Source organism: Notolepis coatsorum, assembly GCF_963971535.1.
Source record: "Notolepis coatsorum genome assembly, chromosome: 19".
Taxonomy (NCBI): Eukaryota; Metazoa; Chordata; class Actinopteri; order Aulopiformes; family Paralepididae; genus Notolepis; species Notolepis coatsorum.
Window position 1 is genome coordinate 5,885,814 of NC_140183.1, and position 24,408 is coordinate 5,910,221.

At 42.1% G+C, this 24,408-nt stretch overlaps 1 protein-coding gene across 1 annotated transcript in view; it reads right to left on the bottom strand.

The window, feature by feature from the left end:
* Window positions 1–4,472: 4,472 nt before the first annotated feature.
* Window positions 4,473–24,408, bottom strand: part of nipal2 (NIPA like domain containing 2) — a 109,089-nt gene continuing 89,153 nt past the window's right edge. Inside the window, 4 exon segments of the mRNA XM_084335991.1 lie at window positions 4,473–6,655; window positions 7,926–8,023; window positions 8,157–8,220; window positions 19,100–19,188. Coding sequence (XP_084192117.1) covers window positions 6,549–6,655; window positions 7,926–8,023; window positions 8,157–8,220; window positions 19,100–19,188 — 358 coding nt within the window. The 3' untranslated portion in view covers window positions 4,473–6,548.

Consider the following 24,408-nt stretch of genomic DNA (forward strand, 5'->3'; position numbering starts at 1 on the left):
CCACTGTGCAAACCCTTGATCCATAGTGGATGGCTTAAAGGCATGGTTATTACCGATTGGAGTGTCTGTATACATATTTGGAGCTTTCAAGTATGTTTTAATCTGTTTCCATACCTTCAAGGAGCTGTGTACTATAAAATTCCCTCCATATAGTGATTTGTTTATCTTGACAGGGCTATTCAAAAGGGCTAGGAGAGAGGTTCCCTGACAGGCTGCTCGCTCCATTGAGAGCCATGCAGGAGTGACCTCCTCCATGCCCTCCGTAAGGGTAGCACTTCTCCAGAAAGCCATATTGTATAAATGTGCAGACTAGTAGTAACATCTGAAGTCTGGAAGACCAAAGCCACCCTCAATTTTTTTTTTACATAAGTGTTTTTTGCTAATACGTGCAGCTTTATCCTGCCAAATAAAGGGGGTTATAATCGAGTCCAACCTTTTGGAATACCGCTGTGGTATGAATACTGGAATTGATTATTTCCAATTCTCTTCAAGTAGGAGTTCAGGTTTTTTAGTAACGGTCACTCCTAGGTAAGTAAATCTATCTTTGGTCATCTTAAAGGGGACAGAGTTCAATGAGGAGCTATCCTTATTTAATTGTACTGGCATTAATTCACTTTTATCCCAATTAATTTGAAAACCTGAAAGAGAGCCAAAATAATTAAACAATTCCATAATTGGAGGAAGGGACTCCTGTGGGTTAGATGCGTATAGCAAAATGTCGTCTGCATACATTGATAAATGATGCTTTTGCCCTTTAACCCTTTCACTGCCACACTACCAAAGGGTTAACCCTTTCACTGCGACAATACAGAATGTTATCCCTTTCACTGCCGCGGTCATGTGGCGTAGCGGAGATTGTGCTCGTCACCAATGCAAGAGGCTGCGGTCTCGACTCCCGGAGAGTCAGCATTGCCTTGGCTCGGGCTGATCGCTATCCTAACTCGTTTGGCTGAGTTAGGGGGAGGGGAGCCGTGGGTGGGTCCTGGGCGTTGTGGACAGCGACCCCTACAGTTCGGTCGGGGCGCCTGCTCAGCGAGGGTAGGATCTGGAGAGAGGTAGTGCGAACTCCCACACGTTACACTCTCCCAGTGAGAATCTGAGCTGCCAGGCTGGCTGCCGGCTGGCTGCACATACGTCGCAGGAAAGCATGTGACAGTCTCCGGCCTCTCGGACCGACAGTAGGGGGGAGTGTGCGCAACAACCAGGAAGGGGGTTGGGAATTGGCATAACAACTAACAGTGGGATGGGAGAAAAATCGGAAAAAAGAAGGAGGGGGAAAAAGATAATCAAAATAATAATAATAACCCTTTCACTGCCACACTACCAAAGGGTTAACCCTTTCACTACCACACTACAGAAGGTTAACCCTTTACTATCACACTACAGACGGTTAACCTTTTCACTGCCACACTACAGAAGGTTAACCTTTCACTACCACACTACAGACGGTTAACCCTTTCACCACCGCACGACAGCAGGTTAACCCTTCCATTACCACACTACAGACGGTTAACCCTTTACTATCACACTACAGGCGGTTAATCCTTTCACTACTTAAAAAAAAAATGTATCCACTTTTTCAGTTTTTCTCCCATCCCAATTTAGTCGTGCCAATTCCCCCCTCCCCTGTCTTGATCGTTGCTCGCATGTGCCCCCCACTGGTCGGTCGTAGGGAGGGTTGAAGAATGTATCGCATGTCCCCTCCGATACATGCGGAGTCAGCCAGCCACATCTTTTCACCTGCCAGCGCGGATTCTCATTGGCGAGGTGTAACGTGTGGGAGGCTCACATTACCTTCACCAGTTCCTTCCCTTGCTGTGCAGGCGCCATGACCGACCTGTAGGAGTCGCTCATCGGCGTATTTAGACCACTATCATTAGGGCACGTGCCCTACTGATGATCATCTGTGCCCCACTGATAATTTATTTTATTTTTAATTATTTTTTTACAAATGTTTTTTATTTTCCCTTTTTTAACATGATCAAATGATTATTTAACATGATCAAATAATTATTATAATATTTTTTACTTCGCTTTGAAATATTATAGTGAAATATTTTGCATTGTTGTCGCATTTATCTTGTTGAAATCCTCCAACAGGCTCTTTTTTGTAAGTTGACTGGTTTGCACACCAATAATACAGTGCAATAATAGAATAGTAGAATAGATAGTAAAATTATGCAATAGAATGGCCAGAGTAAAATAGTGCTACAGTACCATCAACATTGGGGTGTATTAGAAGGCTATGGTGAAGAGGTACGTTTTTAGCTTATTTCTGAAAATATTAAGAGATCTAGCTTCCCTAATGTCCATACAGGTAGGTAGTGTGTTCCATAACTTTGGTGCATAGTTCGCAAAGGCTGCATCCCCGATTTTCTTTAGACTGTGGCTTGGAACCTTCAATAGCCCAGTAGTAGATGATCGCAATGTTTATACTTTGTATATAAGGAGGAGGACCTTGAAATCAATTCTAAATGTTACCGGAAGCCAGTGTAGGTTACTTACTTGTAACTTCGGGTTTGATCCAAGGAGTAAGTTGCCCCATATTGCTCTGTAACATTTCTCTTTTTGTTATAAGACCGACTAGTAGGATTTCAGTTTTGCCCTCATTTAATTTTAGGAAGTTGTTCGTCATCCATTTGTTTATTGCTAAGAGACAGGCGGAAATGGAGTTTATAGCTGTGTGATCATTTGGTTCAGCGGAGATGTACAATTGTGTGTCATCTGCGTAACTATGGAAACATACATTGTGCTTTCTAATGATGTCTCCTCAATGTTCAATGTTCAATGCAATGTTCAATGCAAGTAAAGCACTTTAAACTTTAAGTATGACTAAATGCTTTCTTGACTATATATATAGTAACTGTTCCAAAATGCATAGATTTCTATGTATTTTAGGGGTTTGGGGGGCTAGCTCTTTTTAATATAAATGTCAGATTGTTTTATTTATTTCATAGATTTCTATGCATTTCAGGAGTTTGGGGGGCTGGCTCCCCAAAATAATTAAATAACATAACCCTAACCTAACCCTAAAACCGAAATAAAGTAAAAAAAGAAATAGTTAAAAAATCCACCCTTTTTCGCCCAAAAACCGGCCAAAACCGGCAAAAAAAAATGTCACGCATGCCCGCTTCATATACGTCTGTGCCCCCCTGTGCCCCAGTAGAGTGCTGGGTCTAGATACGCCCCTGGAGTCGCTGTTTACAACGACCCGGACCCACCCATCGACTCCCCTCCCGCTGACTCTGCCAATTGAGCCAGTATGACGGCCGGCCCAAGCCGGAGGCAACGCTGACAGCCGGATTCGATACCAGTGTCTCACACGTTGGTGACGAGCGCTTAGACCGCTGGGCCACCCAGCTGCCCCCCTTTCACTACTTCTGTAGTGTGGTAGTGAAAGGGTTAACCCTTTGTCGTGTGGCAGTGAAAGGGTTAAAGGAGACAGGTGATATTCTAGGATGTTGTCGAATTTTTGTAGCTAGTGTTTCTATGACTAAATCGAAAAGATAAGGAGAGCATGGATCTCCTTGCCTTGTCCCACGGTATAGTGGAAACTGAGAAGAAATATCCTGGTTAGTAACTACACTTGCTGTGGGATGAGCATACAAAATCCGTATCCAGTCAATAAATACCTTCCCGAAACCAAATGCCTCTAGGGTCACATACATATATGGCCACTCGACCTGATCGAAGGCCTTCTGAGCATCCACTGAAAGCACAACTGTCTCTGTATTGTGTTTCGTATAAAGTATATTGAATAAATGTCTTAAGTTGTAATAGATATGTCTATTAGGAATAAAGCCCGTTTGATCCGGGTGCACTATCTTCTGAATGTGGACTTTTAACCGCTTTGCCAGAATCTTGCTAAGCAGCTTTGTTTCAATTGGAATCAGTGACACAGGTCTGTAGGATGATGGTTCTAGCTCATCTCTGCCCTTTTTAAAAATTAATGAAATATTTGCATTATACAGCGTTTGAGGAAGTCTACCATCCGATGCGGCATGCTTAAACATGCGAAGCAGCAGCGGAGCTAGTTCCTTAGAGTAGTGCTTGTAGAATTCTGCAGTAAAGCCGTCAGGGCCAGGTGCTTTATTGTTCGGGAATTCTGTAATTGCCTCTACTATTTCTCCTATGGAGATGTCCCTTTCCAGTGCAGCTCCTGCCTCGCCATCAAGCTGAGGTAGGTTTAATTCAGAGAGAAATGCCTTAATAGCATCAATGTCATGGTTGCCATTTGATGTATACAGTTTTGAATAGAACTCCATAAAACGTACATTTATCTCTTTAGGGTCTGTAAGAACAGTGCCTGTGTCTGGAAGCTTGCGCCTGTCTTAATTGACGTACCAGCAGTTTCTGAGGTTTGTCACCTATTTCAAATTGTATCCGTTTCATATTCAATTGCTTATTGACCCGTGCAGATAAAATAGTATTGTACTCATGTCTTTGAGAGACTATAGAATTCAGGATGTCGGGATCCGCAGAGACCCTGTGGGGTTCTCAACCTTTCTCCTGCCAAGGCACCCCTGTGTTCAATAAAATATTCCAGGGCACCCCTACATACGATAGACTTTTCCGGTCCTGTCTTTTTTGCTACAATGATGACAAAAGTGCTTGCTTTCAAAATAATGTTTATTTAAGAAACCGGGAAACACATTTGTGTGTATATGCAGGCTATATAATGCATTATTAACAGGTGTTTCAGGTCTAAATGGCTAGTACTGTTGACATTACACTGCTTGTAGTAGTAAATCAAATAGCATATTTCTTTAAATAAAATTACAGAAAATTATCACTAAAGTGCTATCTGTTGCAGCTGCACACTTTTCCATAAAAATAGCATATTTGGATAAGTGTGACCATTTCTCAAACTGAAAATCATGTATTTTTTTTAAATACAGAAAAGGATCACTAAAGTACTATCTGTTGCAGCTGCACTGTTCTCCATAAAAATACCATATTTGGATAAGTTTGACCATTTCTCAAAAACTGAAAATCATGTATTTTTTTTAAATACAGAAAAGGATCACCAAGTTACCATTTCTTAAAAAATATAAATAAATACAGAAAATAAGCACTCGTTCACTCAGTGGACATTTCTAGCTCAATGCGAGGTCTGCTGCTGCTGGCTAATAATACGGTCAATACGCGGGGAGATCTTTGACAAGGCAACACGCATGTCATCCTCAAGGCTCAACTTGGCCCTACATTTTGTTTTCAGAGCTGTCATGGATGAAAAGCCAGCTTCACACAGATATGTGGTGCTGAATGGTATCAACACCGTAACTGCTGCACTCTGAAACTAGCTCTCCAGGTGGTATCAGATGAGATTTCAATGAGTTCTTCCAAGAGTTTGGATGGAGATGTGGCAGGAAGCTTTGTCTCAATGTTGTCTGTAAATTTTTTTTTTATCCAGGGTAACTTGGTGATCCTTTTCTGTGTTTTGTTAACACCAAGTTTCATAATGATTTTCAGATTTTGAGAAATGGTCAAACTTATCCAAATATGGTATTTTCATGGAAAACAGTGCAGCTGCAACAGATAGCACTTTAGTGATAATTTTCTGTAATCCAATTTTTTTTTATTATCTCAAGGCACCCCTGGCAGCTCTCTGCGGCACCTCTGTTGAGAACCGAGTTGAGACACAGAATCATCCAACTCCACTAGTCTTTTTGACATTTGTTTTCTCCTACCTGCCACGTATGATATGATGCTACCTCGGCTCTAAGCACTGCCTTGATAGCTTCCCACAGTGTCGAGTCATCCACATCCCCTGTATCATTTGTGGCTATAATGTCAGGTAGCCTAGCTGACATATATTTTAAGAAATTCTTCTCTTTTAATTAAGATTGTGTTGTCAAATCTCCAGGTGCGTTCATTTCTATGTCTAGTGAATCTAACATCCAGTGACATGTTATCATGATAGTATGGTATTGTGTGGACACAACACTGGATATCAGTTTAGAGTCTATCAACATGAAATCAATCCTAGAATAGGATTTATGAACTGGAGAAAAAAAAGAATAGTCTCTGTTGGTAGGATTGCGTACCCTCCATATGTCAACCAGATTTAGATTGTGCATAGCACTTTTTAACACCTCACTGGCTTTGCTGTTCACGGATACCTTTGATGACTTTTGATCCAACACAGGGTCAATTATACAATTGAAGTCGCCACCCAATATAATATTTGTATTACCGACGTCAGGAATTCTATTCAGAACTGTCAAAATGTCGACCATACACGTTTATCAATGTTACAGGAACACAATTAAGTGTCCCTGATACAATTACAAATCTACCATTTGGATCCGCGATTGTGCACACATGATCAAATGACACACCTCTCTTGATAATAATAGCGACCCCTCTGGCCCTGGCACCGAAGTTACATACATATACAACATATAAGTTACATATAACTTAATGACAAGTCTTTACCTCTGCAACAGTCTGGTCATTGTGTCACGAATATGGAGGAAAGAAAAACAATATATATATATATGTGGGTCACTGTCCAGATACAGTTCCAACAAAAGATGGAGTCGCTCCTACGAGTCTTCCGCTCGGGCGCCTTTGTTGCACCAGAGTTTGGCCGCCAGCGCTCCGTACGGGCTGATCTCGGCCTCCGGCTGGACCTGGCTTGTGCTGCTCCGGCCTGTGGAGCGGAAGAGAGCAGCTCGTTAGACGGGGTCAGGGGTGCAGCCAGCCGCCGGCACTCCCCATAGGTCGCCACGCGCTAGTGAACGGACCGAACGCGGCGCGGTGCAGCCTGGCAGGTTCTCCTTAAAACAGGGTTCAAGGTCCTTGAAGTGCTTGATTTTTTTTACAAAAAAAAACGTCAAGGCCTGGAATTCCTTGAAAACAGCAAATCTTTTAACGATGTGCTTAAAAAGTAATTGAAATTCAAATCAACCATTTGCATTGAGTTTTGTTCATCCATGATAAAATTCTTCTGAATCAAGAAATATAATTTTTTTTTAAAGTAACTAATTGTCGGAAATTGGTTTTAAGCCATAAATATTGGATCCGATTTAAAAAAAAAAAAAAAAAAAAAACTGCATTTAAAAGTGAATTGTATCCTTTTAAATGCCCTTTTCAAATGAAAAAGTGCTTGGAAAAGTACTTGAAAGTCCTTAAATTTTGTTTTGCAACGTCTGTGGGAACCCTGTTAAAACCAGCGGGATCAAAGCTTTGATAAAGTGCATATTTTATTGGGCACAAAGCCCCCAGAGCCAGGCAGTCGAGGCAGAGTTTAAGTGATCTAGGAGTTAGGAAACAGCCAGGCAGTCGAGGCGGAGTTTAAGTGATCTAGGAGTTAGGAAACAGCCAGGCAGTCGAGGCGGAGTTTAAGTGATCTAGGAGTTAGGAAACAGCCAGGCAGTCGAGGCGGAGTTTAAGTGATCTAGGAGTTAGGAAACAGCCAGGCAGTCGAGGCAGAGTTTAAGTGATCTAGGAGTTAGGAAACAGCCAGGCAGTCGAGGCGGAGTTTAAGTGATCTAGGAGTTAGGAAACAGCCAGGCAGTCGAGGCGGAGTTTAAGTGATCTAGGAGTTAGGAAACAGCCAGGCAGTCGAGGCGGAGTTTAAGTGATCTAGGAGTTAGGAAACAGCCAGGCAGTCGAGGCAGAGTTTAAGTGATCTAGGAGTTAGGAAACAGCCAGGCAGTCGAAGCGGAGTTTCTTTAATTATGTTTTTGGTAGATTTTTTGTTTTGTTTTTACTACCGGGCAGTCTGGTAGAGAGAGAGAGAGAGAGAGAGGGGAAGACATTCGGCAAAGGACGCCGGGTCCGGGAATCGAACCCGGGTCGGCCACTTCGCGATGCAGCGCGTTACATGGTTCGCCACGTGGGCGCCCCGTCGAGGCGGAGTTTAAGTGATCTAGGAGTTAGGAAGCAACTGGTATAATAGGATAATAGAATTCGCTTACCGGGGATTTTGTCCATTGGGATAAAGTCGCGGCCTTCACGCTTGATCTTTGGTCTGTTTCTGGCTATCAAGAACACTCCGAGGAACGATAGAAGACAACTGAAAAAAAAATAAGCTTTGTTTCAGTATTATTATAATATATATAAATGAAAAACGTTATAGTGAACATTATTACAATCTAAAAATACCTGTCTAACATAATACATATTTATTATTATTGAAGAGCACTCACCCTAAAACGAACATGCAGATGTTGAGTACAGACAACTCCTCAAATTCCTGATAAAACACTATCCCTGCGGAATGAGAGACGACACGTTATAGGTCGTTACATACAGCGCATACAAGTATTTATATCTGTTGCTTTTTAGTTTTCAAATGATCGCTTTCCTCACGAAAAATCATGTTGGATGAGGCTAATATTACAATATACCTTTTTGAAGAAAGTTAGTCAGTATTATCTGCATCGCTTTTGACCCTTGTTCTTATTCTCTGCATTGCTTTTATTTTATTCTGTATTTTACTGCAGTGAAGCACTTTAGGCTGCAGTTTTGTATGAAAGGTGAAACACTTTAAGCTGCAGTCCTGTATGAAAGGTGAAACACTTTAGGCTGCAGTCCTGTATGAAAGGTGAAGCACTTTAGGCTGCAGTCCTGTATGAAAGGTGAAACACTTTAGGCTGCAGTCCTGTATGAAAGGTGAAACACTTTAGGCTGCAGTCCTGTATGAAAGGTGAAGCACTTTAGGCTGCAATCCTGTATGAAAGGTGAAGCACTTTAGGCTGCAGTCCTGTATGAAAGGTGAAGCACTTTAGGCTGCAGTCCTGTATGAAAGGTGAAGCACTTTAGGCTGCAGTCCTGTATGAAAGGTGAAACACTTTAAGCTGCAGTCCTGTATGAAAGGTGCAGTGAAGCACTTTAGGCTGCAGTCCTGTATGAAAGGTGCAGTGAAGCACTTTAGGCTGCAGTCCTGTATGAAAGGTGAAGCACTTTAGGCTGCAATCCTGTATGAAAGGTGCAGTGAAGCACTTTAGGCTGCAGTCCTGTATGAAAGGTGAAGCACTTTAGGCTGCAGTCCTGTATGAAAGGTGAAGCACTTTAGGCTGCAGTCCTGTATGAAAGGTGAAGCACTTTAGGCTGCAGTCCTGTATGAAAGGTGAAGCACTTTAGGCTGCAGTCCTGTATGAAAGGTGCAGTGAAGCACTTTAGGCTGCAGTCCTGTATGAAAGGTGCAGTGAAGCACTTTAGGCTGCAGTTCTGTATGAAAGGTGCAGTGAAGCACTTTAGGCTGCAGTCCTGTATGAAAGGTGAAACACTTTAGGCTGCAGTCCTGTATGAAAGGTGAAGCACTTTAGGCTGCAGTCCTGTATGAAAGGTGAAGCACTTTAGGCTGCAGTCCTGTATGAAAGGTGAAGCACTTTAGGCTGCAGTTCTGTATGAAAGGTGAAGCACTTTAGGCTGCAGTCCTGTATGAAAGGTGAAACACTTTAGGCTGCAGTCCTGTATGAAAGGTGAAGCACTTTAGGCTGCAGTCCTGTATGAAAGGTGAAACACTTTAGGCTGCAGTCCTGTATGAAAGGTGAAACACTTTAGGCTGCAGTCCTGTATGAAAGGTGAAGCACTTTAGGCTGCAATCCTGTATGAAAGGTGAAGCACTTTAGGCTGCAGTCCTGTATGAAAGGTGAAGCACTTTAGGCTGCAGTCCTGTATGAAAGGTGAAACACTTTAGGCTGCAGTCCTGTATGAAAGGTGAAGCACTTTAGGCTGCAATCCTGTATGAAAGGTGCAGTGAAGCACTTTAGGCTGCAGTCCTGTATGAAAGGTGAAGCACTTTAGGCTGCAGTCCTGTATGAAAGGTGAAGCACTTTAGGCTGCAGTCCTGTATGAAAGGTGAAGCACTTTAGGCTGCAGTTTTGTATGAAAGGTGAAGCACTTTAGGCTGCAGTCCTGTATGAAAGGTGAATCACTTTAGGCTGCAGTTCTGTATGAAAGGTGAAGCACTTTAGGCTGCAGTTCTGTATGAAAGGTGAATCACTTTAGGCTGCAGTTCTGTATGAAAGGTGCAGTGAAGCACTTTAGGCTGCAGTCCTGTATGAAAGGTGAAGCACTTTAGGCTGCAGTCCTGTATGAAAGGTGAATCAGTTTAGGCTGCAGTCCTGTATGAAAGGTGCAGTGAAGCACTTTAGGCTGCAGTCCTGTATGAAAGGTGAAGCACTTTAGGCTGCAGTCCTGTATGAAAGGTGAAGCACTTTAGGCTGCAGCATATACCTATCCGCACCCGTCTGTATTCACCTGCACATACTCTTTTACATATCTGTTATATCTATCTATATCTGGTCAGTATGACTACTACCATACTGTCTTTATACCTATATCACTGTACATATTAATACTACAACTCTGTACATACATCTGATTAGCACTACACTCAGTAGTACTCATTTGTATATTTTGTACCCAGTTTAACCACCTGTACATTGTACACACCTGTTGCACTTTACTGTTACATTTGCACTCTGGTTGGATGCCACACTTATTTTCGTTGTGCTGTACTTGTATGATGATGATGATGATGATGACGACAATACTCTAAATGGAATCTAATCCACATGTTTAGCAGCACTGACATTATAATCCCTGTCCCAGTGTCTTATTACTGTGGAACATCTATCATCGGCACTAGGAGTCTTCTGGGAAACCTACTCCAGACTGAATTAGTGACATTTCTATTGATCCTGATGACAACGGGACGCTATAAATAGGCCTTCTGCTAAGGATGAGACTCCTAAATGGTTGATGGATACGGTTAAGGAGTGAATCATCCTCCTGACTGTCTGTGTGCCTCGTGCCTCACTCTGCTGTGTGTAAGGAATGGATCTCCATTGTTTCCCAGTTCTGCAGCATGTCCTTGGTCTCTCTCTCTCTCTCTCTCTCTCTCTCTCTCTCTCTCTCTCTCTCTCTCTCTCTCTCTCTCTCTCTCTCTCTCTCTCTTTCCTTTACTTCCAGAAATGACTAGATTTCTCTCTCATTATTAAATCTTTCACGAGAGAGAACATGCTCTCCCCCCCGAGCCACACAGCGAGTGACTGACTGACTGACGACTCGAGTGAATGAGCGAGTGAGTTTGTGACATTGCCAGTCATACAGGCGCTTTGCATCTAAAACAGTAATAGAATAGAATAGACTTTATTGTCATTATACTTGCGTAGAATGAGATTAGGGTCTCGAATTTAAGGTGCTGGTTCACACAATTAATAAAAAAAAAATACACATCACAATACTATACAATAATTATGATTCTATATACACAAGTAATAAAAAAGAAACATAATATCACAATATTATACAAGTAATAAAAAAAAAGATCACAATACTATACAATATGATACTATACACACAAGTAATAAAAAAGAAACATAATATCACAATACTACAAGATACAAGATAGATACAAGAGTTTTATTTGTCACGGCATACAGGTATACAGTGACATGCGGGGGGTCTCGCCCGCAACGATGTGCATAATAATATAAGAGTCCAACCAATAGAGCGACATAGTGTAATAAACAAGTAAACAAAGTAGGCATATCGGTATCTGTACATGAGCTATTTACAGAGCATGCCACAGGTCCTGTGGCAGTGCAGTACACTGTTAGCTACGGATGAGGCATTGGGTCTTTATGTACACTGCTATACAATGCTATATTATACGATCTCAAGCCAGTGGCGGACTGGCCATCGGGACGTTCGGGACGAATCCCGATGGGCCGGAACCAAAGTGGGCTGGTCAAAAAAAAAAAAAAAAAAAAATTATAATTTTTTTTTAAATTTTTTTTTTTTTTTTTACTTTTTTTTTTGGGCCAGTGTGTGGGCCAGTGTGTGGGCCACTAATGTGGGCCGGTGTGTGGGCCAGTGTGTGGGCCAGTGTGTGGGCCAGTGTGTGAGTCGGTGTGTGGGCCACTAATGTGGGCCAGTGTGTGGGCCGGTGTGTGGGCCAGTGTGTGAGTCGGTGTGTGGGCCACTAATGTGGGCCAGTGTGTGGGCCGGTGTGTGGGCCAGTGTGTGAGTCGGTGTGTGGGCCACTAATGTGGGCCAGTGTGTGGGCCGGTGTGTGGGCCAGTATGTGGGACGGTGTGTGGGCCGGTGTGTGGGCCAGTATGTGGGCCAGTCTGTGGGCCGGTGTGTGGGCCAGTGTGTGAGTCGGTGTGTGGGCCACTAATGTGGGCCAGTGTGTGTGCCGGTGTGTGGGCCAGTATGTGGGCCGGTGTGTGGGCCGGTGTGTGGGCCAGTATGTGGGCCGGTGTGTGGGCCGGTGTGTGAGTCGGTGTGTGGGCCACTAATGTGGGCCAGTGTGTGTGCCGGTGTGTGGGCCAGTGTGTGGGCCAGTGTGTGTGCCGGTGTGTGGGCCAGTGTGTGGGCCAGTATGTGGGCCGGTGTGTGGGCCGGTGTGTGGGCCAGTGTGTGGGCCGGTGTGTGGGCCAGTGTGTGGGCCAGTGTGTGGGCCGGTGTAGTGTGTGGGCCGGTGTAGTGTGTGGGCCAGTGTGTGGGCCGTATGTGTGCCGGTGTGTGGGCCATTATGTGGGCCGGTGTGTGGGCCAGTGTGTGGGCCGGCAATAAAACAATAAACAAGTTGCATAAACTAAATCAGACTAAATGATCACAGTTCTGGTTTGCCTTAAGATGCAGTTTAAGATGGGTCTTGAACATGGAGTATGTAGGGCACTCTCTAATCACAACTGGTAGGCTATTCCAGTAGTTACCACTTTTAACAGAGAACACAGTTTTTGCAATGGTAGTATACCGAAAAGGCACCTTACAGTCCCCTCTACTGATGGCCCTGGTGGTAATGCCAGTGTCTGCTTTCTGTTGGATGAACTCATTCAATGGGGGAGGGGCAAGTCCATGCAGAACCTTGTACATGAAGCAAGTATATTTGAAAACTTGGAAATTCTCGAAACTTAGCATGTTATGTTTTTCTAAAACATTACAGTGATGAAATGAAATTGGTTTCCTATCAAATACTTTTATGGCTTTTTTGTAGAGTAATTCTATTGGTGTAAGAGTAGTGACATATGAAAGAGACCAGTTGATAAAACAGTACTCGATGTGTGATAAAATCATTGAATGCAGAAACATCCTTGCAGCATTAACTGGCAGGCAGGGCCTGATCTGCCTGAAGTTTTCGATGTTAAACTTGACTGTGTTTGTCACTTTCTTCACATTACTTTTTGAAGGTCAATGTAGAGTCCAATGTGACCCCAAGATACTTGAATTAATGTACAATGTCCAGCTCCGCCTCTCCCAGAAACACATTAGAGTGAGTGACCTCTACTGGTGACTTTGTGAACATCATACACACTGTTTTCTTGGTGTTAAGTGAAAGACATGCTTTTGTTAGCCAGTCTTGAATGAGACATGAGACATCAGTGAATGAGATTCACGTTTCCTCCCAACCGCGAGTAGGCCTAGAAGCGCAGAAATGGAGAATGCAAAAAAAGAAAGGGTGGAGCTGAAAAAGCTAGAATAGCTAATAAAAGACGCAGAACAATGTTCTAAAATTACAGACATGTTTAGTAGAGGAAGGGCTGGCGTTAGAGTAGCTGCTGCTGCTAATGATGATGAAGTTCAAGTGGAAGGAACCAACAGTAACATGACAGGTGCGTGCAGTAGCCTAGTGCATATTCTACTGTTGGTGTGTGCCGGTTCATGAGGGCTAGCTAGCCTATACTAGTTCTTGCAGTGATTTCAGTCATTCTATTACAAGACAATGTGCTTTCCGTATTCCTGATTCCTTACAGCACGTGGACGTAAATAGTCGTGACTCGTGATGTTTTTTCTCTGACTAAAAGTTTAGTTAGCAATGTTAGGACTAGTGCCCACCACAGCATCAGAAGCTAAAGTGCTAACCTAGAGAGCCAATCAGAACCTAGGACGGGCTGCAAATTAATTGGCTACTAATATTATAATAGTAAATACTCAAATAAAATACTATTATGTTCCCTTTCAAATGTTCATGTTGATATAATATTGGTAATCTAATTGATTGAATTGATTAGTTGCCATTTTACATGCTTAAATAAGATGTACCTTAGAATTCCCAACAGTTAGCCATGTTCTCGATTAGTCTCATCTACATGTTTGTAGATAACCACAGCTAACTAGCTTAAGCTAACAACTAGGTCAACTACTACCCCGTAGTTAAACAAATGTGATTGCATATAACAGCTAACTGCTACAGCTAAGTTGGTAGTTAGCCTATTCCATTAATGTTGAATGTATTTATGAAGGTTGTTGATGGTGGTTGGCGCTGAATAGCAGACATGATTCCGTCAGTCTGCCACAGGGAAGATGTGTTTGCTGATGCTGCTCACGACCACCAGTAGCGTATGACTGTGTGAGTGTGAATGCTTGATGGTTTCTGTGAAGCGCTTTGTGGAACAATGCTGATATACAGTTAAGAATGAGTAATTCGCTTTTGGTTTTTAAGAAAATGGTTTGTAAAGCTATTTTTGAAAACTACAAGGGTGAATAATACTGCTTTTCTTTGCTATTTTCTTTTATAATACTGTTTTGGAGTCTTAATTTTTTTTACATTTTTGTTAAGAATATAGGACAGGCATAGGCTATATAAGCATTGCTTCAGTCTGTACCTTCTCAGTCACTGTAAAATCAAATATTGTTAAATGATGGTGTATATTGTATTGTGTGAGATGATGACTGAATAAACTACTACTACTACTACTACTACTACTACTACTACTACTACTACTACTACTACTACTACTACTACTACTACTACTACTACTACTACTTTGGGTGTTTTCAAAAGGCTGAAAAACGCTGTATGAATTCAAGCCATTATTATTGTTTGCTGATGTTCTTCTTATGCAGTTGACTCTGAGGAAAGAGAGAGCGCCCAGTCCAGCACAGCTGACCCTGAGGGGAGAGAGAGCGCCCAGTCCAGCACAGCTGACCCTGAGGGGAGAGAGAGAGCCCAGTCCAGACAGACAGACAGACACACAGAGAGAGAAAGATAGAGAGACACAGAGAGAGAGACACAGAGAGAGACACACAGAGAGAGGGAGAGACACAGAGAGAGAGACACACACACACACAGAGAGAGAGAGAGAGAGAGAGAGAGAGAGAGAGAGAGAGAGAGAGAGAGAGAGAGAGAGAGAGAGAGAGAGAGAGAGAGAGAGAGAGAGAGAGAGAGAGAGAGAGAGAGAGAGAGAGAGAGAGAGAGAGAGAGAGAGAGAGAGAGAGAACAAGCTCTTGGAATGGGTGTCTGGGAGGAAGTGGGGGGTCTTTCGATGTTGATTAAACGGCAAGCAACTAATGTCATGAGTGCCAAATTAAAGGACAATAAATCCAATCTAACTGAAATTGTGTAGCACAGACCTTTTCTATGGATCAAAACCTCAATATTATTATGGTGTAGTTAATACTTCATGTATCCTTAATCCCTAGGCTAATGAGGCACTAAGATGTTAGTAAAAAAAAAAACATATGCCAATGACAGGAAGTAATGGTATATGTATGTGTGTGTCTCTGTGTGTGTGTGTGTGTGTGTGTGTGTGTGTGTGTGTGTGTGTGTGTGTGTGTGTGTGTGTGTGTGTGTGTGTGTGTGTGTGTGTGTGTGTGTGTGTGTGTGTGTGTGTGTGTGTGTGCACTGTGCACTGTGCACTGTGCATGAGTGCACATCTAGGGGCGGTGTGTAGATTTGGTCTCCCTGATGTTGACTCCTTAGCCACAGCCTTGGGTTGTTTAATACTGGACAAGTGTTTCATAACGGCCGTTGTGTGGGCCGGTTTCGGGGCCGGTGCGTGGGCCGGTGTGTGGGCTGGTGCGTCTGAATGTCCCGGGCTGAATTTGTGTCCCAGTCCGCCACTGTCTCAAGCTATACTATTCTTAAAGTGATCTTTCCTTCTGTAGTGTCCATAGTGTGAGCGTGTGCAGCATGAGTGTGTGTGTGCTCATGTTAAAGTGGCTGCTAGTGTGTGAGCGTGTACAGTGTGTGTGTTGTGTGTGTGCTCATGTGTGCTTGTGCGTGGAGAGTTCAGTGTTCAAGGCTCTGATGGCCTGGGGGAAGAAGCTGAGCCTAAGTCTCTCTGTCCTCGTTACTGGTGCTCGCAGGCGTTTGCCTGACCTCAGCAGCATGAACAGGCTGTTGTTGGGGTGGTGAGGGTCTTTCATTATCCTGCAGGCTCTGGATTTGCACCTCTTGTTGTCTAGGACCTGCAGGGTTGGTAGTGCAATACCCGTGGTACGCTCTGCTGAGCGCACCACTCTCTGTAGGGCCTTCTTGTCCTGTGCCGTGCTGTTGCCATACCAGGCAGTGATGTTTCCAGTCAAGATGCTCTCTACAGCTCCGGAGTAGAAGGACTGGAGTATCTTCCCAGATACTCTGAACTTCCTTAACTGTCTCAGGTGGTAGAGGCGCTGCTTCGCCTTTTTTACGACTGAGTCTATGTGTGTTGTCCATGTCAGGTCCTCTGAGATGTGGACCCCCAGGTACTTGAAGCTGCTCACCCTGTCCACGGTAGCCCTGTTTATCCTCAGTGGTGTGTGTGTCTCCTGCTGTCTCCTCCTAAAATCCACGATCAGCTCCTTGGTTTTACCAATGTTCAGGAGCAGGCGGTTGTCCTGGCACCAGCGTTCCAGTACCTCAACCTCCTCCCGGTAGGCCTTCTCGTCGTTGTCCGAGATCAGCCCCACCACCACCGTGTCGTCCGCAAACTTCACTATGGAGTTGGAGCTGAACTTGGCCACACAGTCGTGTGTGTATAGTGAGTACAGCAGGGGGCTCAGAACACAGCCCTGGGGGGACCCGATGCTCAGGGTGATGGTGTTGGAGGTCTGACCCCCCACCCTGACCGCCTGGGGTCTTTCACTCAGAAAGTCCAGTATCCAGGCGCTCAGAGCGGAGCTCAGACCCAGCTCGATCAGCTTGTCCACCAGTCTGGTGGGGACTATGGTGTTGAACACTGAGCTGTAATCAATGAACAACAGTCTCACATAGCCCCCCTTCTGGCGGTCAAGGTGAGAGAGGGTGCTGTGCAGTACTTGGGAGACCGCATCGTCAGTGGACCTGTTTGGCCTGTATGCAAATTGCTATACACTTTGCTAATACTATACACACAACAAAAAAGAAACATAATATCACAATACTATACAACATGATTATATACACACAAGTAATACAACAGAAACAATATCACAATATTATACAATATGATACTATACACAAGTAATAAAAAACATATCACAATACTATACAATATGATTCTATACACACAAGTAATACAACAGAAACATAATATCACAATACTATACAATATGATACTATACACACAAGTAATAAAAAACATATCATAATACTATACAATATGATACTATACACACAAGTAATAAAAAACATATCACAATACTATACAATATGATACTATACACAAGTAATACAACAGAAACAATATTACAATATGATACTATACACACAAGTAATAAAAAACATATCACAATATTATACAATATGATTATATACACACAAGTCATAAAAAAGAAACATAATATCACAATACTATACAATATTATTCTATACACAAGTAATCAGGGATGTGATTGCGCCTTAACACATTGACCGCCAAAAACGGCTTGGCATTCATAATTCCGCCACCCAGCCTCTGCTGATACAGTGGGACTAGGCAATAAACGGCAGTTGATAATCTATATATGCGTTTATGCCTATAACTCACGTTCTATGAATTACTGCAGAAAACGATAAAAACATACTTATATTCTAGAAGGTATTTTTGGAAGAATCTATGAATGAAAAAGAATAACGTTCCTACATCCTGAACGATAGATAATCGATGTTGAATGGGCCATAGTAATGTCAATTTAGCAATAACAATTTAAAAAGTTATAGCCCTGCAAAGAAGGTGAACATCTCCATAGGCTTAGACTGGTGGCAGTGAGCCTACATTGATGGATAGAAGCGTGGCAGGGAATGTGTTAAGAAGAAAACCTGAACATTTTCAAAACGATATTTTTTTTAATTTTTATAAACACTCCATTTGAATGAATGAACACATTTTATTTGTATATATTGAACTGTTCACAGGGAAGAGGAAGGTGGGAGAGGAAAGGGACAAAGAAAATGAATCATATATATCAGTGTCCGCCTAATTTTTTTTAAAGGGGGTCATCTTGACCCCTCCCAAGTCATCCTGGCTCAAACACTAACGTTAGGACCTTATCTTTTCTTCTTTGCAACCAGATTGTGCAACACCTGTAAAACTGCCTCCTCTCGAAGTCTTGCCTACTGCGAAGGGCTGCAGTTGGACTAATGGACTCTTTTGCTCTCAGGTCGATTTTGAGAATGAAGGTGGTGACATTTCTCCATCTCAGCGTCTTGGTTATGTCTAGGTTGGCTTCTGTACCTCATGCTTGAGAGTTTGAAAATGATGTTTCTACAGAGCTTCACATTAACTGGACAATGCTTGCTCTCCCTTGAGTAGTGTTGAGTGGCAGACTTGCAAGTAACCTTCCCTGGTTGGTCAGTTTTACAAAAGCAAGTGTGCTTCCTAGTGTGTTGACGTCTTTACAGCATCTCGTGCCCCTCAACAAAACTGCTAACATTATCGATAGCCAATGAAAATCTGTTATGCAAGAATAGCAGGTCTGATAAATGTTGCTTTCGCGTTTCACTTAGACCAGGTGAAAAAATTATCAAAACATAAAAAAAAAAATTATAATAAAAAAACATTTGACAATAATATATATATATTTTTTATGAATATTTTTTTATCATGATTTTAGGTCAGAAAAACCGGAAATCCGGTTAAAAACGGAAAAATCACATCCCTGAGTAATACAACAGAAACATAATATCACGATTCACAATACTATACAATATGATTCTATAAACACAAGTCATAAAAAATAAACTGTCACAATAATAATACAGTATAACACTACACACAAGTAATAAAAAATAAACATAATATCACAATACTATACAATAATGATACTAATGTCGCGATACTATACAATATACAGAATATACAACAATCACAGTGTCAGACAGTCGTGGGAAGATAATCACACTTATGAATATTGCACTTGAAGTTGGGAATAAATATCATTGAATGGTTATTATGGGTCATCGGGTTCGTACCTGCGATGATGGCGCTGGCAGTGAAAAACACAAAGTTGATGGGGACGACCTCGGTGGCGTCGAACATTCTCATCGCCTGGTTGAGGAATCTGTGGAGGAGAAGCAAGAGGAGCAAAGTGAACACAGCGACCTTGAGTACAGAAACTAGTGTGATGCTGTTGTCATCTGGCATAATACCACCGTCTCTCTCTCTCTCTCGCTCTCTCGAAGAAGTCTGCTCACTCCGCCGTCTTGATAACGGCAACTTACCAAGACCTGACCCCTTCTGCACACGCTCCAGCCAGTGGGTCATTAATTCACCTTTAAACATCTTTAAAACTCACATTTTACTCCATTAATCGTTTTCTCTTTTGTAGCAAGTAGTTTCCATTGTTGCTGCCATCTTCAGTGTTACACCCTTCTCCATTTCAGAACCCCTGGAGTGTCTCTTCCTTCTAGAGCGTCTTTGATTAAACCTCCACAGCAGAGGTCAGAGGTCGCCATGTCCAGTACCTTTCATCTGCTTCGTTTGTACCCTCGATCTTCAATTGACCATATTCACACAGTTGCTCTTGTTATGTTATGCTCAGGTTGGGGTTCCTTACCACCCTTTTATTTTATTTTAAACTTACATTTTTATTTTCAGTTTTGATTTGTAAACAACATAGACAATACATTTCGACATACAAAACTATAAAGACATAATATCAAAAATTAAAAATAAAACAAAAACAAATAGAAGATTGACAAAAATGAGAAAAGAAAAAAGGATGACATGGGTCCTTCGGTCCATTCTATTTTTACATTGTTTATTTACATTTCAATTTCTTTTCTTGTCTCCTTTTCATTCTTCTGTGATGTTGTTCCTTTTCTTCCTATATTCCTCCCACTTTTCCCATTTTGACTCAAATTTCTCCTCTTGCAGCCTCAGCATATGTGTGATTCTCTCCATTTCCTGTATCCCCTCTATTATCTCTGTCCATTTTCCTTCGTCGGTGCTTCTACCCTGTACCACAGTTTAGTCAATGCTTTCTTGGCTGCTACTAATAGTATCTTAATCAAATATTTGTCTTCTCCCTGAATTTCTTTCTGTGACAAGTTCCCTAGGTATAGTACTTGACCTGTCTGGAGTATTTCATATCCTACTATTTCATTTATTATCCCTCCTATCTCCTCCCAATAGTTTCTTATTTTCTGACATTCCCAGAATATGTGTGTGTGGTTCGCTACTTCTTGCCCACATTTTCTCCAGCATGGCTTTTGTGTTGGCATGTAATTACCCTGTATTTCTGGTGTTATAAAGAATCTAATTATGTTTTTCCACCCAAACTCCCTCCATATCCTTGATCCTGTGGTTGATTGTTGTATCTTACATGTGTTATACCATTCCTCCTCTGTTATCTCTATTTCTAATTCTTTCTCCCACTTTTCTTTTATATACAAGGTTGTAATTCCCTTACTCTCCATTATTGCCTGATATAGTGCTGATATAACCCTCCCCTTCCTTCCTTCATATGATTTTACCATTATCTTAATTACCCCATTCTGTTCTTTGTCTCTGTCATGTTTTATTTCTTTGTTATAGTAATCTCTAATCTGTAAATATCTAAAGTGGTCTCTATTCTCTAGTCTGAATCTTTCTTTAAATTTTTGTAGAGTCTGCATCTCCCCTCCTTCTATCATTGTACATATTGCTGTTATCCCCCCCCTTTCCCATCTTTTGAACCCATGGTCGTCTATCCCTGGTTGAATTTGTTGTCGTGTGTTATCCATCTCAGTATCTTGGATTCTTTTCTCTACATTAAGTATGGACACTGGTCTGAAACTGCTACATAGTTCTCTATTTTTCCCTTCTTTTGGAATTGTAGTAATTATGGCTTCTTTCCATGAAGGTGGCATTGTGCCTTCTTTCATCATGTGTCTGAATGCTGCTTCTAATATGGGGCTCAGTTCCTGTCTAAATGTTTTGTAGAATTCAGAGGGGAATCCGTCGCTACCCGGTGACTTACTGTTCTTTGCTTTACTGATCGCATTCCCCACTTCCTGTTCTGTAATCTCTGCGTTTAATATTTCGTTCTGTTCCTTCCCTATCGATGGTAGATCAAATTTTTCTAAGAATGTCTCTATCTCCTCTTCTCCTGCTGCTATCGGTTGCGTGTATAGTTTCTTATAGTATTCTTCAAATGTCTTCTCTATTTCAGCTGGTTCTCTTAGTATCTTGCTTGTGTTCGTGTCCCTTATTGTGTGTATTGTGTTCAGTTTTTGTTGTGTCCTGATTCGTCTAGCTAAAAGTCTGGTCGCTCTTGGTCCTCCTTCATAGTATGTCTGTTTCATGTACCTAGCTTTCTTCTCTATTTCTGTCAGCAGTTCTTTGTTTATCTTTCCTCTAACGTCCTTTACCTCTCTAAGTGTCTTTTGGTTCTTTGAGTTTTGGTGTTCTTTCTCTAATTCTTTCAGTTTCTTTATCAAGTTCTGGTATGTCTCTATTCTGGCCTTCTTGAGTAATGCCGTCTTTGCTATAAATTTTCCACGTATTACTACCTTTAGTGCATCCCATAAAATGTTTGGTCTACCTCTCCATTATCATTTTCTTCGCTGTATCTAATTATGTCTCCTTTTACTTCGTTAACCAGACCTTTGTTATTTAATAGTCCTACGTTCAGTCTCCAAACTGTATTTCTCCGCCTACTTTTAAGATTCACTGTCAGATATATTGCGCTATGGTCTGATATGTCCGTTACCCCTATCCTGCAGTCTTCTACCCTGTATCTGTCCCCTGTTATTATGAGAAAATAGTCTATCCTTGAATATGTTGTGTGTGGATGTGAATAATGTGTGTATTCTCTGTCATACATACATTCTGCCATTTGTATATTCATATATTTGCTAATGTTTGTCCTCCATTTCTTTGTGCTTGTCGTGTCTATGTCATAGTTCAGTACTACATTAAAATCACCTGTACAGATTAGGACCCCTTCCCCTTCCATCGCTATGATATCAAAGATTGTTTCATATAGATATTTCTCACTTTCTGGTGGAGCATACACATTCACTAGTGTTACCACCTTCCATTTTCCCCTTGACCATTACATACCTCCCCTCTTTATCCCTTATTTCCCTGACCATTTCAAACTTCACTGTGTTCTTAATTAGTATAGCTACTCCTCTTCTAAGGTTCTGTTTAAAATAACTGTAAAATACCTCATATATCTCATACCCGAATCTCTTCAGTTTTTCATGTTCTTGTGATATTAGATGTGTTTCTTGTAAGAAGATAACCTGCGCCTCTTCTTTCTTAAGTTTCGGCATCACCTTACTCCTTTTGATCGGATTATTCATACCATTCACATTCAGCGACATCATTTTGATACCCTTAACTTGTGTCATATTTCTTTTCCAAATGTTCTCCCGTTCTACCCATGTCACATAAAATAATATTTGTGGTTGTAGCCACTGCTATCCCTGTCTGATTTACATACATATAACCATAATAAACATTAACATCAACATTAACATCTGGTACTTCCATGGTAGTAGAGGAACTCAGTCGTATCCCTCTTTCCCCCGCTGGCGGGTGGGGAGTAGTGGCTCTCCTAGTGAGAGGGCTCCCCCTAGTGGCTAAAAAATGCGCACTATACATGTCCAACTTGTTCTGTGTGCGACCTCCGAGCTCCCGGTCAAAGCTCTGCATTAGTCACTTTCATGTTCCTGTCTATTTGTATTATGTGTCACGTGTAATCCTATGGTTCTTTCATGTCCGTCCTAATATATCTCTTGAATCTCCATGTCCTTTTTTACAACTTTTGGTATAGTTATCTCGTATGTACTTTACCATCTTCTCATTGCATAAGTAATTTTCATGTTTACATTTACTTGTATTGTGTGTGTCACATGTATACCAGTCCAATGTGTACTTATCCTTCCTTGGATCACCGTGTCCCCTCTTGTCTCATCTCTGCTCCCCTTCCCCGTGTTTTTTCGTCGTTCTTCTCAGTTGTTCTACTTTGAATCAGTTCAGATCTCCTTCACCTTCCCGTCTTCCTCTCCTCGTCCTCGTCCCTCGACCCTGGTCCATTTGCGCGCCTCCTCCAACCTCTCCATCAGCGTCGGTCTCTCTCCTTCTCCTCCCGGCACCCTCCATCCTCTCCGGTTCATGTCCCTCGTCGCTTCCCGCACGTCGTTGTACACCTTGACGCCTTCTTTCCAATGGACCTTCAGCGTGGTCATTGGTGATTGAAATCTGATTCCTTTCTCTTTCAAAGTCTTTTTTATCTGAACATAGCTCCGACGTTTTACAGCCACCTCTGTTGAATAGTCATGGTCGAAGGTTATCCTCTGCCCCTCCACCTCCATCTTCGTCTGCCAGGCTGCTCTGAGAATGTTTTCTTTAACTTCGAATTTCAAGAAATTAACTATAACTGCTCTCTGTGGTCTGTTTATCTGTGGCTTCGGCGCTAGGGCCCTGTGCACCCTTTGAATCTCTATCTTGTCAAGGTCTGACATTTCTAATTATTTTCGATTTTTGGTTGTCTACATATTTGGTCATCGAGTCTCCTTCTATCCCTTCTCTCAGTCCCCATATTCGTATATTATTTCTCCGTGACCTCCCCTCCAAGTCTGTTAGCTTTTCTTTCAACATGTTTTGTTGTTCGAGCGTCGCCATTAGAATTCCTTGTATTTCTGTATTCCATTCCTCCGTTTCAGCTGTCCTTTCTTCTAACATCCTTACGTCTTTCTCTTGTTCCTGTAGTTTTCCATCAATTGTCTCGAGTCTCTTATTTATATCTTCTCTGAGCTCGTCCTGACCCTTCTTTAATTCTTCCCTGAGTCTGTCGATATTGTTCTGGATGTTCTGCGTGTTAGCTTGGATGCTAGGCTGTATGCTAGCTTGTAGCTCCTCTACCCAAGTGGGCACCTCTGCTCTGTCGCCTTGCGCCATGCTAGCCTGATTTGCCTGCGTCACCTCCTCGTGTCGATAACTTTCCTCCGGTGTTTGTATCTCTTCTGGGGTCACTTTTATTTCGCTTTTTCTCGTGTTCATCCTTCCTTTTCTCTTATATCATTGAATTGTCACTTTATTTTGTTTTAGATATTTTAACTTCCTTTTTCGTTGTTCTTTGACCGGGAGCTCTTTACAATGGCCGTCTACCCGAACATCTCAAACCGGAAGTCCCTTACCACCCATTTCAGGTGGAAAGGAACATAACCTGAGCAATGACACAAGAGCAAAATAGCCGCCGTGTGAATATGGTCAAAATATGGTTCAGAAATTGGAAAACATACATTGGATGTAGCCTTGAGTAGTGTTGGTCTAGAGACTTACAGTAGGG